The sequence below is a fragment of the Callorhinchus milii genome, unplaced genomic scaffold (genome assembly GCF_018977255.1).
Source record: "Callorhinchus milii isolate IMCB2004 unplaced genomic scaffold, IMCB_Cmil_1.0 Scaffold4, whole genome shotgun sequence".
NCBI lineage: Eukaryota > Metazoa > Chordata > Chondrichthyes > Chimaeriformes > Callorhinchidae > Callorhinchus > Callorhinchus milii.
Genome location: NW_024704745.1, coordinates 65,234,186 through 65,249,792, shown reverse-complemented (window position 1 = coordinate 65,249,792; position 15,607 = coordinate 65,234,186). Strand labels below are relative to the sequence as shown.

At 43.0% G+C, this 15,607-nt stretch overlaps 1 protein-coding gene across 1 annotated transcript in view; it reads left to right on the top strand.

Annotated features, from left to right (window-relative positions):
* The window catches only part of cunh11orf65 (chromosome unknown C11orf65 homolog), a 44,617-nt gene that overhangs the window by 7,692 nt on the left and 21,318 nt on the right, over positions 1–15,607 (top strand). Inside the window, exons 5-6 of the mRNA XM_042334420.1 lie at positions 6,255–6,383; positions 11,069–11,189. Of these exons, the coding sequence (XP_042190354.1) occupies positions 6,255–6,383; positions 11,069–11,189 (250 nt within the window). The remainder of the gene's footprint in view (positions 1–6,254; positions 6,384–11,068; positions 11,190–15,607) is intronic.

Sequence of the window (15,607 nt, the reverse complement as noted above, 5' to 3'; positions counted from 1 at the left end):
ACTGACATTCAACTGTGGAAAGTTGGCTCTCGTCCAGGACTTGATGTCTGACAGACAGTCTATCAGAGCAGTGGTCCTGGAGTCAAAGGTGGAGGCAGAGAAACAGAGTTGGGTGTCATCCACATACATGTGGAAGCTAACCCCATGTCTGCGGATGATGTCACCAAGAGGGAGCATGTACAGGTTGAAGAAGAGAGGACCGAGGATAGAGCCCTGAGGAACACACCGGTGTGGAGGCTGAAAGAGAAGCCGTTTGTGGAGACAAAGTGGAGCTGGTGTGAGAAATAGTATCTGAACCATTCAAAGACAGAACATTGAAGATTGAGGTGAGAAGAGAGGCAGTGGAGGAGGTTAGAGTGGTCCACAGTGTCAAAGGTAGGAGAGAGATCAAGGAGGAACAGGAGACAGAGGGAGCCCTGGTCACAAATGTACAGAATGTCATTTGTCACCTTGACCAGGGCTGTTTCTGTGCTGTGGGAGCCACGGAAATCTGACTGGAGGGGTTCGTAAAGGAAGTGGCAGCAGAAGAAGGAGTGAAATTGGGCAACAACAACTCTTTCAAGGACCGTGGAAAGGAAAGATAGATTGGAGATGGGGCAGTAGTTAGTGAGCAGGGATGGGTCCAGGGAAGGGTAGAGGGTCGAAGGAGGAGCCGGTTGATAGTAGAGAAGAGGAGCCTTGGGTTGTCCTTGGCCTCCAAGATTATCATGGAATAGAAGGACGATTTAGAGAGGAGAGGGTGGAGCAGTACGTTTTTATGTGGTCCAGCCAGATCTGCCGGTGGACCGTTAAATCAGATTTGAGCCAGGTGTGTTCAGAGGCATGCACCTGACCCTTGAATGAGTGCAGGTGGCTGGTGTACCAGGGTGACTTGTGTGAGTAGGAGGTGGTTTGGGAAGTGAGGGTGTAAGGCCATTGAGAATGGTAGCGAGGGAGTTGTGGAGGAAAGTGATCGAGGAGGATAGATGGGTGCGGGAGGTAGTTCAGAGGGGGAGGAGTTCGGACAATTCCAGGGCAGCGGAGAGGGAGTGCGGGGAAATTCTTTTCCAGGGGGGGGTAGGAGATGGGGGTGGGCTGGGTGGCAATGGGGAGAGGGATTGAGGAGTTAAGGGGATGAAATGGTGATCTGAGATGGCTTTATCGGTGATTGTGAGGTCTGAGATACTGAGGCCACGGTCGAGTAGGTGGCCATGAACGTGGGTGGCAGAGTGGATGTGGAGGGAGAGGTTGTGAGTGGAGAAGTTGGTGTAGATAGAGCAAGAGGGAGTGAAGTGCAGGTTGAAGTCGCCTAGGATGAGGACTTTATGATGGAAGCACTATCAGATGTTAAATGTTTAATGGATGCTTTGTGTTTCGAAGAACAGTGTCAGCCTGACTCGATTTCATCCCAACCCCTCTCCTGACCACCAGCTCCACCACCTTGCCCCTCACTAACAGACCGCCAACCTCTCTTTGTCCACCGGTACAGTTTCTGTCCCCTTCAAAACAGCTGTCATCAATCACCCCCATCCTCAAAAGCCTTCTCTCGACCAATCCCTGTTCCCCAACTACCGCCCCATCTCCAACCTCCTTTTCTTCTCCAAGGTATTGGAATGAGTGATTGCTTCCCATCTTTGCTCTTTCCTCTCCTTCATTCACTGTATGAACGCCTCCAATCCAGCTCCACACTGCTCACAGTATGGAAACTACCCTGGTCAAAGTCACAAATGACATTTTCTCTATCTGTGACCAGGGCTGACTCTACCTCCTGTCCTTCTTGACCTTTCTACCGCCTTCAACCATTCTATTCAATTCCACCGCCTTTCTGCTCAGCACCACCCTTATTGTTCTACCTTCATCTGGTTTCATTCTTACCTATTCCCAATATTTCCACTTCATTATCTGCCAACAGCTTCTCCTCCTGCCCCCGAAACCTCGATCCATGGAATTGTGTGAATTCAGTTATAACGCAGTGTCAGCGAAGCCCATATCGCTGGTGCGTGTACACAGCCATGTGCTGAATGGACAGTTCTTATCGCTTGTCGGCCTCCCCAACTCCTCCCTCCACAGGCTGCAGATCATCCAGAACTCTGCAGCCCGTGTCCTCTCCCGTACCAGGCTCCGCGACCCTGTCACCCCCATCCTTGCCCAATTCCACTGGCTTCTCATCACATAGAGGATGCAGTTCAAGATCCTGGTCCTCATCTTCAAAGCCCTCCACGGTCTTGCTCCCCCCTACCTCTCCAACCTCCTAACCCTCTACCATCCTGTTCGTTCCCTCTGCTCAGAAGTTTCCGGTCTGCTTTACGTCCCCCGCCTTTGCTCTCCCCACTATTGGCGGGCGGGCCTTCTGCCACTCTGCACCCACCCTCTGGAACTCCATCCCGCAGTCCCTCCATCTCGCCTCCTCCGTTGCTACCTTCAAGACCCATCTCAAGACCCTCCTCTTTAACCGTGCTTTTGATCTCCCTGCTTCCCCCCTTGCCCTCCATCCTCCCCCACCCTGACCCCCAGCTCGGGTCTGTAACTCTGTCTGCCCAGCACCTTGGGACGTCCTCCTGATGTGAAGGGTGCTATACAAATGTAAGTTTGTTGTTGTTCTTGTGCTAAAATGGCCAACTTTGTGGTGTTTAGGTCACAGCCAGAGGTGCACAGGAAGTTGCATCAATGGAGATCCGATGACCCATAAGTCAGATATTTTAGCTTCCTGGGCTAAAAAGAATGGCCAAGTCATCAGATCATTGCTAACGTCACTTCCTGTTGTGAGCAGATGTAGCACACATGAAGTGACAGCAACGGTGACCTATTGACCCAGAAGTCTGCCACTTTGTTAGCATCAGAAACATGCAGGGAGTGAGTGGGCTGGCATGCCCAGTGAAACTGACTATCGCACCTGTTTGTAGCATGGGTTGGATTTTTGGATGCAAACCACCTTATAATGGGGAATCCCTGTACATGCAAACTGTAGTTGCTGTTGAGCGGTAAGACTGACCATATTTCCCCCACAAATACACAGTCAATCTAATCGACTTTACATGTGATACAGCACTATATCAAATGCAAGGATTATTATTATACTATTATACATGGCAGGAACTCAGCTTCTTTAAAGTGGGTGTCATATAGCCCAGCACCTGGTAATTTGCCTGAAATGTTTGCTAGCTACATGCGCTCTTGAAATGCTCTTGAGGGCACAACTGGTTTGTGACGCAAGTTTCCCACACCTGATTTCTTTTGTGAGAGACATACTTCTGGCCCATTTGTGAAAAAACCTGCTACCTTCTGGGGTGTGGCAAGCTCCTGCATACCGCATCACTGAGGCACACCTCTGTTGAGTGCGGTATTTGGTAAAGAGCATCATAACTAATAATACTAGTAGTAGTACTAATCCTTGTATTTGATATTTTCCCTTATCATGTCGTTCAGAAATCTCAAAGCGCTTCACAGAATATACTGTAAAATGAATTGACGGTATATTTTGTGGGCGAAACGCAGCAGCCAATTGCACACAGCAGTGTCCCACAAACACTCACGACCAAATTATTATTTTTTTATGTAAAGAACAATCACTCTCAGTCCCATCTGAATTCTCCTTAAAAATACACCCTCGATCCTTCCAACTTCACAAACTTGAGACCAATCTCAAACCTGCCTTTCCTGGTCAAAGTTTTGGAACGCATGGTTGTCAATCAACTTCACTCACACCTCTCCCTCTCCCTCCACTTCCTACTACAACCCCTCCAGTCCAGTTTTCGCCCTGTCCACAGCACAGAGACAGCGCTCGTCCAAGTAACAAATAATACCCTCTCTCTCTGTGACCAGGGCTCCCTCTGCCTCCTTGTTCTCCTCGGCCTTTCCGCTTTCTTCGACACAGTCGATCATGCCATCCTCCTCCACTGCCTCGCCTCCCTCATCCACCTTAGTGGGACCACACTCGCAAGGTTTGAGTCCTACTTGACAAATCACCAATTTATCTCAGGAAAAGTGTTGTCCACCTGCCCCCGCCCAGTCACCTGCAGGGTACCCCAAGGCTCCATGTTTGGCCCCCTTCTTTTCATAATTTACACGCTCTCTCTCAAAGATGTCATCCGCAAACGCGGGGTCAACTTCCGCAAGTATGCGGATGACTCCAAAATCTACTTCCCATCCTCCTCCAGCTGCGTCTCACTGATGTCCTGTCAGCTTGCCTGAGGGACATCAAGGCCTGGATGAGTGCAAATTTCCTGCAGCTGAATGTTGGTAAGACGGAAGCCATACTCTTTGGCTCCCGTCAATATCTTCTTGGGTGTTCAAACTCCTCAACCTCCCCGGGCTCTCCCTCAGACTCACCAAACCTATGGGGAATCTTGGCAGTTTCGATCCACAGCTTTTCTTTTTCCTTCACATCCATTCCCTGACCAGGATTATCTTTTTCCACCTCCGTCACGTTGCCCACCTCTGTCCATACCTCACAACTAACACAGCCGAAACCTTTGTCTCTTCCCGGCTGGACTTTTCAAATGCCCTCCTTCCTGGGCTCCCCAGTTCCACCATACATAAATTACAATTAATTCAGAACTCTGCCAGCCGGATACTATTCCGAACAAAACTTAGGACCCCATCACACCAGTCCTTGCCAGGCTCACTAGCTCCCAATTACCAAATGGATTGATTTCAAGATCCTCTCTTTAGTTTTCAATTCCCTTCATGCCCTCGCACTTCCTTACCTTTCCAACGTGCTCACCCACCACTCCACCACCTGCTGCCTCCGCTCGGCCAGCTCCGGCCTCATGTTCGTCCCTTGCCGCTTCTCCACCATCGATGGCCATGCTTTCAGTCACTATGCCCCAAAAATCCGTGATTCTCTCCCCTGATCCCTCCTCCTTGACCCCTCCCTCCCCACTTTCAAATCCTGTCCAAAGACCTTCCTTTTTGATAGTGCTTATGGTCACCTCCTCCCCTCCCTCTCCCCTTGCCTCCGGGTCAGACTCCACTACTGTTAAGCTCTCCGAGACGCTACCGAGCATGAAGGGAGCTACATAAATGCAAGTTGTTGTTGAATAAAATAATGCTAAATCTAGGTAGCATCATTTTCACAAAAGGTTTTCAGAAAGTTAACTTCCAATCCTTAGAGATCGATCCAAAGTTGTAAATGCTTTGTCTTTCAAACACTCAGCTTGCACTTCGAACAACTTCTATTTGAGGTGTATTGACATACAGGAATAACAATAATAATAATAATCCTTGCATTTGATATAGCGCTTTTCACGTCGGGAGGATATCCCAAAGCGCTTCACAGAATACACTGTAAAGTGAATTGACTGTATATTTGTGGGCAAACGCGGCAGCCAATTGCGCACAGCAATGTCCCACAAACAGTCGTAGATTGAAAATGACCAATTTATTATTGTTTTTGGTTTTGGAGAGATTATTATTAGGCGTGTGGAGTAAGGAAATTTGCCCAAGGTTTTGCCCTGCCTGGAATTGGACTAATGTCTCTCGCTTGCAAAGTGAGTGCTCTAACCACTGAGCCACAGGACTCACTGTAGCTCAGTGGTTAGAGCACTCGCCTAGCAAGCAAGAGGCTTGGGTGCGATTCCCGGCAGGGCAAAACCTTGTGCAAGTTTCCTTACTCCACATGCCTGATAATAATCTCTCAAGAAATAAAATAATAATTTAGTTTCTCAATCCACAACTGTTTGTGGGACACTGCTGTACGCAATTGGCTGCTGTGTTTCGTCCACAAATATACAGTCAATTCAATTTACAGTATATTCTGTGAAGCGCTTTGAGACGTCTACAAGACGGAATATTATTATTTGTCACATACACAGAAGATGTGGTGTCATCGCATAAGTGATCCTGTAATCTCAGAATTTGCATTTGCAAAGCCTTTAGAAACTTATTTACGTCATTGCTTGATTGAAATAACAATAGCAGAGGGCAGGAGATGTGCACGAATATCAAACAACTTGATAATATCAGATACAATTGGTAATTCACTTCATGGTTATTAATGGAACATTGCTATGTACAAATTGGCTGCCCACAAAATACAGTCACTACACTTCCCAGAAACATTGTGCAGGGCTTTGAGATGTTTTTAATGTGATAAGTACTATGTCAAATACAAGGAGTATTATTATTTATTTATACTTGTTCCCAACCTTTTTCCCCGTTCCGGTTTCTTTAATTTGGTGGCAGTGATCAGCAAATAACCTTCTAAAGTGTTTACATAGGAACAATGCGTTTGACATCTTTGTGCCTCTCAAACCATTGTTTTTTTTCAATTGCAGGTGTCAGAATCTAGGGCTCTTTTCCGATCGAATACAACCAAGGCACCTCAAAATTAGTTCTGGAATAAAGGCAGCACTTGGTACGAGACTATCACTGACTTCAGAAATAGCACGAGTAAGAACCAACAGGTAGGAAATAATTTTGCAATTACACAAATCTTGCTACAATATCATGTTAACAGATTCCCTTGATGGCTCAATAGTTAAAAGTAATGTGATGCAGTGCCAAACATCTGTTTCTATAAACCTGCCTTCCTTATTCCTTGCCGTAAATGTAAACCGATCACACTGTCCTCTGGAACTCATTCTTTCCCAAGACCTCAAGACTATGGAGCTCCTGTTTTCCTTTTCTGCCACAGTCCAGAGTCTTTCATGATCCAAGCTTCACATTGCCTTCATTTACTTTGTCCTCTTTTCAACTTTGCTTATGTTGTCTTGTCTTACTGACCTTGGCCCGTCATTTCAGCTTCTCAGTGAAATAAATTACTTTCTCTTAGCAAATACTGGTTTCTGTCATTTGTCAGCATGCTGCCCATTCATACATTCATTCCTAAATATGATTTAGCAACTTTAATAATGGTTATATTTGAAGAAGCATTGTGTTTACAGAAAGCTGTTTTGTTAATAATGGCTCAGCAGGGAAATGTGTTGACTGGTGCTTTGCTAACCATAGAAAATTACGGCACAAAAAGTCATTGTGCTTTGAAATAGCTATCTATTTCATCCCATGATCCTGATATTTTCCCATGTCCTTTTTTTTCTCCATTTCTGTTATATTGTGTTTCCAATTCCCTCTTAGCATATCATTTGAAATCCTTCTCAATTGCTGTTCTATGTAGGCATTACATTGCCTAACAACGCTTCGTGTGTAAAAACATTCTGCCCCAAACCCCTGCAACCCTCCCAACCCGGCCACTCCTGCCACAAACACTGGCCTGCTTAAGTCCCCTTTGACCAGTCACTCGGGAGGTAGGATTTCTTCCTCCTGTTAACTTTGCAAGCTAAGACCCTAATGGGTAGGGTGATCCTATCTGTAATAGTGATAGATTTGCCAGACAGTGCTTTCAATGGCAAGCTTTGCAGTTTTATCTGTTTAGACTCCAGCAGTATTTCACTCCACACGCTGGGGGTCCCTTAGCCTTATTCTTGCCAAGTTTTGCCTATAGCCTCTGGAATTAGGTAAGCAGATTGTGTCCCTCCAGTTAGAGTGTGTGTATTCCGTTCCACACGCATATGTGGCATGTGGCATGGAATACACACTCTAACTGGAGGGACACATTCTGCTTGGTTTTATATGCCTAAGTATGCTAATGGTTAACCACATATGGTAGACACCTAGCTGACCAAAAAAAATCCAAAAAGTAACTAGACTTAACAGTAATTACCTATGAAGTGCTTTGAGACTTTGAGATATCAGACATTGATAAAGACAATAAAAAGGAACAGTGTTCTTTAATATCTATAAGGGGGTGAGCTTTTAGCTATTCTGCCTCCAATCCCTGGAACTCCATCCTAGAATCCCTCTCTCACCACCATCAAAACCCACCTTAAGACCTAGCTTTTCAACTGTGTTTTTATTCACCTCTCCTCCCCCACCCATCCCCAGCTCACGCTATGTGAAGCACTTTGAGGTGTCATCTCTATGTGAAAGACTCTTTATAAATGTATATTGTACAATGTATATTATATATTCAATGATCCCTGGTGGACTTCAGTCCGTGTGTGGAAGTTAGAAGGGAATAGTCGCATTTAATTGTGATGCAATCTTCCCCTCCCTTTGCTGAACTATCCACTAAGACATACTGCCTTCTCTGATACATGAAGAATAACCCCCATGAGGCAGTAATATACTAGCAGTCGTCAGGTAAGGAAAAGGTAAGGAGAAATATTGAAAAACGAATTTGCATAACTATTTAGGTAATTATGGCATCATCATACTGTAACACATGTTTTCAGAGACTGTGACAATACAATTATGAAAATGATGTGACTTTGCTGCCAAGATCTTTACTTAGAGACAAATGCTCCTGTAAGCCAGACTGAAATATTTTCTCCTCGCTGAAAGCCATTGGATTAATTTGGTAGTGAGAATGGAGATCACTGGGCACACAATCTTCAAAGTCAGGTAGCAGGTTTTGTCTATGCATTTGGGTTCCAAATTGGTTACTCTACCTTCCTTTCTCTTTGGCATTAATTAATACATTAATCATTCTTGCATTTGATATATTACTAAAACAACTCAAAGCGCATCACAGGACTTACTATAGAAACCGTGTGTATTTTGTATGCAAACTCAGCAGTCAATTTGCACACAGAAATGTCTGACTAACAGCCATGAGTGAATGACCAATTTTATCTGGGGAATTGTTGACTAGGACATTGGGGGAACTCCCATTTTTGTTTGAATATTGCCACAAGATCGTTGAAGTCCCCCAGAACAGCCAGACAGGACTTTGGTTTAAAGTTCCGTCCAAACCACATCACCCCCAACAATGCAGCGCTCTTCCCTGCTTTCCATTGATTATCAGCCTAGATTATAAGATTTGAACCCACAATAATCTGACTGAGAAGTGAGAATGCTACCATTGATACCATTATTGAAACCATTGAGCCAGGCTGACATTCGCGCTAAAATTGCTGTGTGCAAAGAAGCTTGTATTGCATTAGTGTGATGGAAGCTGTGTTTCTACTTCTACTACTTACTTCAGAATGGATCTTTATTAACCAATTGGGTGAGATATCTGTGCAATCATACCTCAGTTGAAGAGGTATGATATTGTACTTCCAGGAAAGGAAGAGAAGAAGGACATTCCAAAAGTTTAAAAAAAAATTCATTTGACCTCAGCAATCTGCACACAGTTTTGTTAAGTGACAGGTAGCTCTCATTAAGGCATTAAGGCAGCTCAATGCAACTTCTGATAAATAAAACTAACGTGAATACATAGTGTTCTTAGGGTAAGTGTTCAACTCTGAGTGTTAAATTGTTCAGATTGAGCATAGGCTGAATGAAGGAGGGTTCTTCTCTTAGTTATTGAATGATCAACGTATTATTGAAGCAGCTAAAAGTTATTTTTCGTAACTTAGAGCGTAGTTTAAACTATGAAGAAACTTCCACAAACGTCACAAAAATTTTGCATGCTCATAAATACACATTTTTCATGGCCACATCTCAGCTGCTAGTCACATCTCTGCACCTGCTTCTCTCGGGTATGTGGAGCATTGCACACATTTCTACAGAGTTTCTCCAACCTTACAACTGGGAGGCAAAAACTCACAAGGCAGGAACACTTGGTAGATACCTAATTACAGTGGCAAATGCTTTGTTTGTGACATCAGTTTGCCTGTAATTTTAACTGTTGAGCTTAGTTGCACTTGTTTACTTAGTTGTACTTGTTTCAGAGCAATCTGTCCAATTTTTTACTTGCTCCATTGGAATTTGCATTTCCTTGTTACTTAAACAAATGAAGTGTACACCTACAAACCATTTTTCAATCCCAGACCAAGGAGGTATTGTGTTATAGAGCTCCATCTGCACACCTCCACCTGTACCTGTTAGTTGGAGGAGGATGACAACAACAACAACAATAAAATTACATTTGTATAGCGCCTTTCAAGTCAGGAGAATGTCCCAAGGTGCTGGATCCTCTCGGCTAGGATGATATGTACACACAGTAGAAGCAACAGAGAAGCAGGGAGAAAATACCTTAAAAGAGGTTTTAGTCTTACAAAAAAAATCACGTTACAGAGCAAAGGCAACCTCATTGTGGGAACACCATCACCTCCAAGTTCCCTTCCAAGTCACACCTGGACATATATCACTGCACCTTCTATTGTTGCTTAACTATAGTTATATAACTTAACTATAGTTGGACTACAGACCAAATCATGGGAGCACCACTATATGGATTGCAGCAGTTTACAAAAAGACCGATCACTTCCTTCTCAAGTTATCTAGAAATGGGCAATAAATACTCCCCTGGCAATCTTGGCCACATCCAAAATTGAGTAAAAAAATTGTTTTAATCATATAACGTAACGGATTAGCACCACCTCAAGTGAGAATTTGCTTTGGTTGTAACTGCAAACTCATAGAGATATTTCTAGTTATTTATAATGCAAATCTCCAATCATTAATGGGATTTATCCCTTTAACTTGAGCTTGAATCTCATGATAAATAACAAAAACAACTACAACTTGCATTTATAGAGTACCCTTCACCTGTGGTAGCATCTCAGAGAGCTTAAGAGGCTAAAGTATAATTCTTATGACAGCCAGTAAAACAAACTGCTGATGCATGTGGCAGCTCCCCATAACTAATACCTTCCACATCTTCTACAAGTTAACACTTTTATGATATTATATTCTGTGTACAGAATGTCTCAGAACATTGTGATTTTATGTCATATGCATAACAGAAGAAAACATGAACACAAAATGCTTCTTGGCTGCACACCAAGCCAGATAATTCATCTCTCAACAAGTAATTGGGGTGTACATTGTTACTGTACACAGTGTCCTTTAAAGGCGAAAGTTGATATGTCTGAGAAATTTGATCAGTACAGGGCAATATTTGATAGTCAGTGAGCAGCAACTTTTCACTTCTATCTGGAGACCTGTACAAAATCTACCTATTAATGTTGTTCTAAGGACCTCACGTTAGCTCCCACTATCAGTAACTGAGGATTTTTCTACTTACAATTGGATGTGTACAACTCATTCTGCAATTGCTCTTTGACCTGGGGAGGATATGAAGCAGTTGTATCCAACTTATAGAAAAAATAATTATTTATCATTATTATTGTATTTTTTTTAGTCCTTTTATTGAAATGGTAGACTATGATGATGCCGCAGATGAAGTCTTAGAAGTGCAACAAGCGGAAACGGAAGTAGACAACGCAGCGAGAATAATACAGAAGGCATGGAGAAGATTTATTGTAAGTCTAAATTTTTTACTTATTTATCTACTCAGTTATAATTTTTTTCACTGGTGCAGAGGAAGTTAAGGAGAATGGGGATAAACTAGTAGAGATTTTTGAAGTTCTTAGTCGTAAGTAGGAACCTGGTTGTTAGTCGATTGGTGGATCGCTTTGCTGGGGATAATAATTGCTTCAAAAAAATAAGTTGATCACTTCAATCCACGAATGCTTATGGGACATTGCTGTGCAGAATTGGCTGTTGTGTTTCACCCACAAAATATACAGTCAATTCACTTTACAGTATATTCTGTAAAACGCTTTGAGACGTATCGAAGACATGATAAGGCGCTATGTCAAATGCAACGATTATTTATATTTATTATTATAGAGGTTTTTGAGACATTGAAGGGTTATGAAGGGGTAGATATTGTAGCATTATTTTCACTGGTCGGCGAATCAGTAATGTATGAGTAAGATAATTACAAAAGTAATTAAAGGCGGGTTTAGAAAAAATGCTTAACATTTCGCCCACAAAACAACCACAACAATTTGAACTTATATAGCACCTCCATGCAGGGTAATGTCTCAGAGCTCTTAACAGTGACGGACTCTGACTCCGAGCCTGGGGGGCAGTGGGGAGGTGGCCTTTAAGCACGGTCGAAGAGGAAGGTTTTCAGGTGGGACTTGAAAAAGGGGAGAGAGGGGCAAGGCGGAGGGATTGAGGGAGAGTGTTCCAGAGTTTTGGGGCATTATGGTTGAAAGTGCGACCTCCGATGGTGGGGTGGAGGGTGCGAAGGACGGGCAGGAGGCCGGTGCCGGTCAAGTGGAGTCCCCGGGTGGTGGAATGGGCACTGAGGAGGTCGGAGAGGTAGGGAGGTGCCAGGGAGTGAAGGGATTTGAACACGAGTGTGAGGATCTTGAAGTTGATCTGTTCGGTAATGGGGAGGCAGTGAAGCCTGGCCAGAACAGGTGAGATGTGGGTACGGAGTTTGGTCCGGCTCAGTATGCAGGCGGCAGAGTTCTGAATAAGCTGGATTTTTTGAATAGTGGAGCTGGGGAGACCGGCGAGGAGTGTGTTTGAGCAATACATACAGTCACTGCACTTTACAGTATATCCTGTGAAGCGCTTTGAGATGTCTCAATGATGTGATAAGGCGCTATATCAAATACAAGGATTATTATTACAGGTGGTTGGAATCTGGAATTCTCTGTCACAACTACAGGTGAAGTAGAGTCCATAAATTATTTTAAAAGGGAATTAGATTAATTCTGAAAAATGAAAATAATGGGTAATAGGGAGGTTGGGGGTAAGGGGGAGGTGTTGAAAATAGTGGGATTTGATTAGGTGACTCACATGGAGGAAAACACAGTGTGGGCTGACTGGCCAGTTTCTGTGCTGTAACATTTCTTGCCCAACGGCTTAAAACGCAGCGTCTGGGTGAAACACTGTTCCTATTGCCGGCAATTATGAAGGTCAAGCTCCTAGTATTCACTTCCAACCCTGATACTAGGGATAGGTCTTAAGGATACATTTTAACCACGTATTTTGACCGCCTGATAACCATCATGGGTCATAATATAGCCAGTGATAGCACATCACTCACCAGGTTTTCCACCTTCTGTCATAGTTTTAGACCCAGGTAAACATCATCTCTGAATACTTCAGCAATTTATGGACCTCAATATTGCTGAGATATTTACATCTGAGGAATAAGTTGAAACATGGACTGATACTTTTAAAAGAATGCAGACTTATCTTTTAATTGGAAAAGAGGCTGTTGAGTGTTGATATTACAGTAATTTTTTTTATTTTAACTCTGGATAACTCGTCAGGGAAAAGGGTTCAGTGACAAGTTATCAGACATGGTAAGTCAGTGTGCATTGGTACACGTACACTACACCTGAGTGGAGCGAGCTGTTAGTGTGACATCCTCACGATTGTCAAGTTATTTGTTAAAACTTATTGCACTCCCAGAGAGCCCTCGGCTCCGCTCTCTCTCTCTTGTACTCAGCCAGCACCCACTCGCCTCAGGCACCCCATCTGAGCATGCACGCCCAACTTCCGTCAAGCACCCACACCCTGTTAAGCATAAACAACACATGTTACAGAATAGCCTCAGAAGGAGCAAAGTCAAATGTAGATTGAATTGATAGTAGCTACGAAAGGCTACCGAGGACATTTGATAAATGTAAGCCAAATAGAATCCAAATTGCATGCATGAGATGAAGGAATTAGAGGGCTATAGGAGAGGGAAAGGGAAATACAATAACATGCATTCACATGGCACCCTTCACACGGGATAGCATCTCGGAGCACTGATGGCGGAGTGGTGTGATTTGAAGATAGATGGGGGTGGGGGGTGAGGCGAGGCAGGGAGTTCCAGAGGTGAATAGTTGGAGTGGGGGTTTGTGTGGAGTATAAACATTGGCACGGATTAGTTGGGCCAAAGAGCCTGCTTTAATGCTGTATCACTCTGTGTTACTTTATGTAACTCTATACAGATATGTGATGCCCTATAATAGGGAAGAATCATAACAATCCTACCATTCTTAAGGAAATTCTTATTACACTGAAAAACAGGAGGGGTTACATTAGCAAACTGCTAGAAACAATTCCCACGTAGCAGCTTTGATGATAAACAGTCAGTGAATAACTCTAAATTACAAGCATTGCTGAATAACTTCCATTACAATGATAGGATTGTTGAGGTTCCTCTCTATCGAATAACATGTTTTGATGTTTAAGATGGTTTAACAGAAACAGGTTGGACAAATATCCGCAAAACAACATCTGAGTTTTATTATATGCACTTTCTTCCCCTCTGCTCCAACCCCAAGAAAATACAAAGGTTGTGAGTGTGAAAGGACTTATTTTACAGCACAAGCTTAGATGTTTTGAGAGAATTAGCCATAAGCTTAAACTTTCAGTTACTTTCACAGCCTGTCCACTTGCTCCTTAATTGAACAATTTATATGCCAATTAATGGCAATAATAAATAGTGAAATAAATAATAAAGAAATGAGCAGTTTTGTGATTGTGAATTTCAAGCCCTATTAATGCAACAATGATGAACTGTTGTGGATCTTTAGGTATTTGTTCGTGGGAAAGCATAATTGTTACATGTGCTTCTTGAAATTTTAGGGCAGGAAATCTAATAAACTGCCCTAAATGGCTTCTTATGTTTTCCTATGATTTCCTTGATTTTTGTCATCATTTAACTATAAAATGTTCTAAAGTCTTTACAGAAGTTGTTCAGCTATCACTGGAATCTCTCTTTTTGACATATTTATTTTCATTTTTCGAGTGTTTATCTATTCTTGGGAGTGCATTGTCATCTATTTTGGTTTCCAATGAAATCTAGTGAAATCTACAAGCTGACTAGTCACAGGAGTCAGCCAGCTGGAACCATCTGTTTGCAGAGCAGAAGGTGCTGTGACAGTCGTGCGTGATTTGTTGCTGAAGATTATGATCTCCAAGTCTTGAAACATCACAGGGTGTGGTCACATACACACCTTTCTTTGATTGAGCCCTTATGTGATTTGAAGGAATTAATTCTAGTCAAACCAGTCCTTTAAATATCCTCCAATATGCAAAATGTCAGATGTTTAATAGAAAATTGAAGCTCTGAATAGCTCAAAACTAGTTCATCAACAACTCCCTCCGGGCACATCAATGGTCATTCTCGAACTGGCAGTAACTTTGCTGACTTAAAGGTGTAGACCTGCTCCATGTTCACTGCCCACTCAGCCCCATCAACAGTGGGCCTGTCTACATCTTGTCCCTGCTCCCTGGAGCTCTCTCTTGAAATCCCTCCGCCTTGCACTCTGCCTCCATTTTCAAAACACTTTAAAGCCCTACCTCATCTCCACCTCTTTGTTAAATCAGATCCGTGCTTTGTAATTAGTTAGACATCCTTTCTTTAATCTTGTGTTTTTTGAAGGCATGAAATACATGAACACTAGCAATTTTACAGTAAATTTACAGGACTTTAAAAAAAAAGTTACTCCCTCCAATTTTCTCCCTACTAAAGATGCTGACTAACAACATATAGCACCTTTCACATCAAGAGAACACATCAAAAGAATCTAATCCCAGTCTCCTGCTCGCTTTCCATTAACCTTCAATATTTTTCTTCAAGCACAGTACCCTGAAAAAAGCAAATGGCAGAAACAATACACTGTGCCTGGTACACAAAATATGAACTACTAAAATGTGCATATGGTAGTACAGTAAAAGTCACATAAGTCTGATCTGTATAAATCATATAATCGCCAAAGTACATCTCCCCAAGTCCCATTGAATTTCCTATTACTGATAAGCTTCACGTAACTCATACCTTGCACTAAGTCATATTCAATGTATGGTCCCAACTGATACAACTTATGTGAAATTTACAGTATCCTGTGATATTCATCAGCATCTTCAAAGCAGCTCC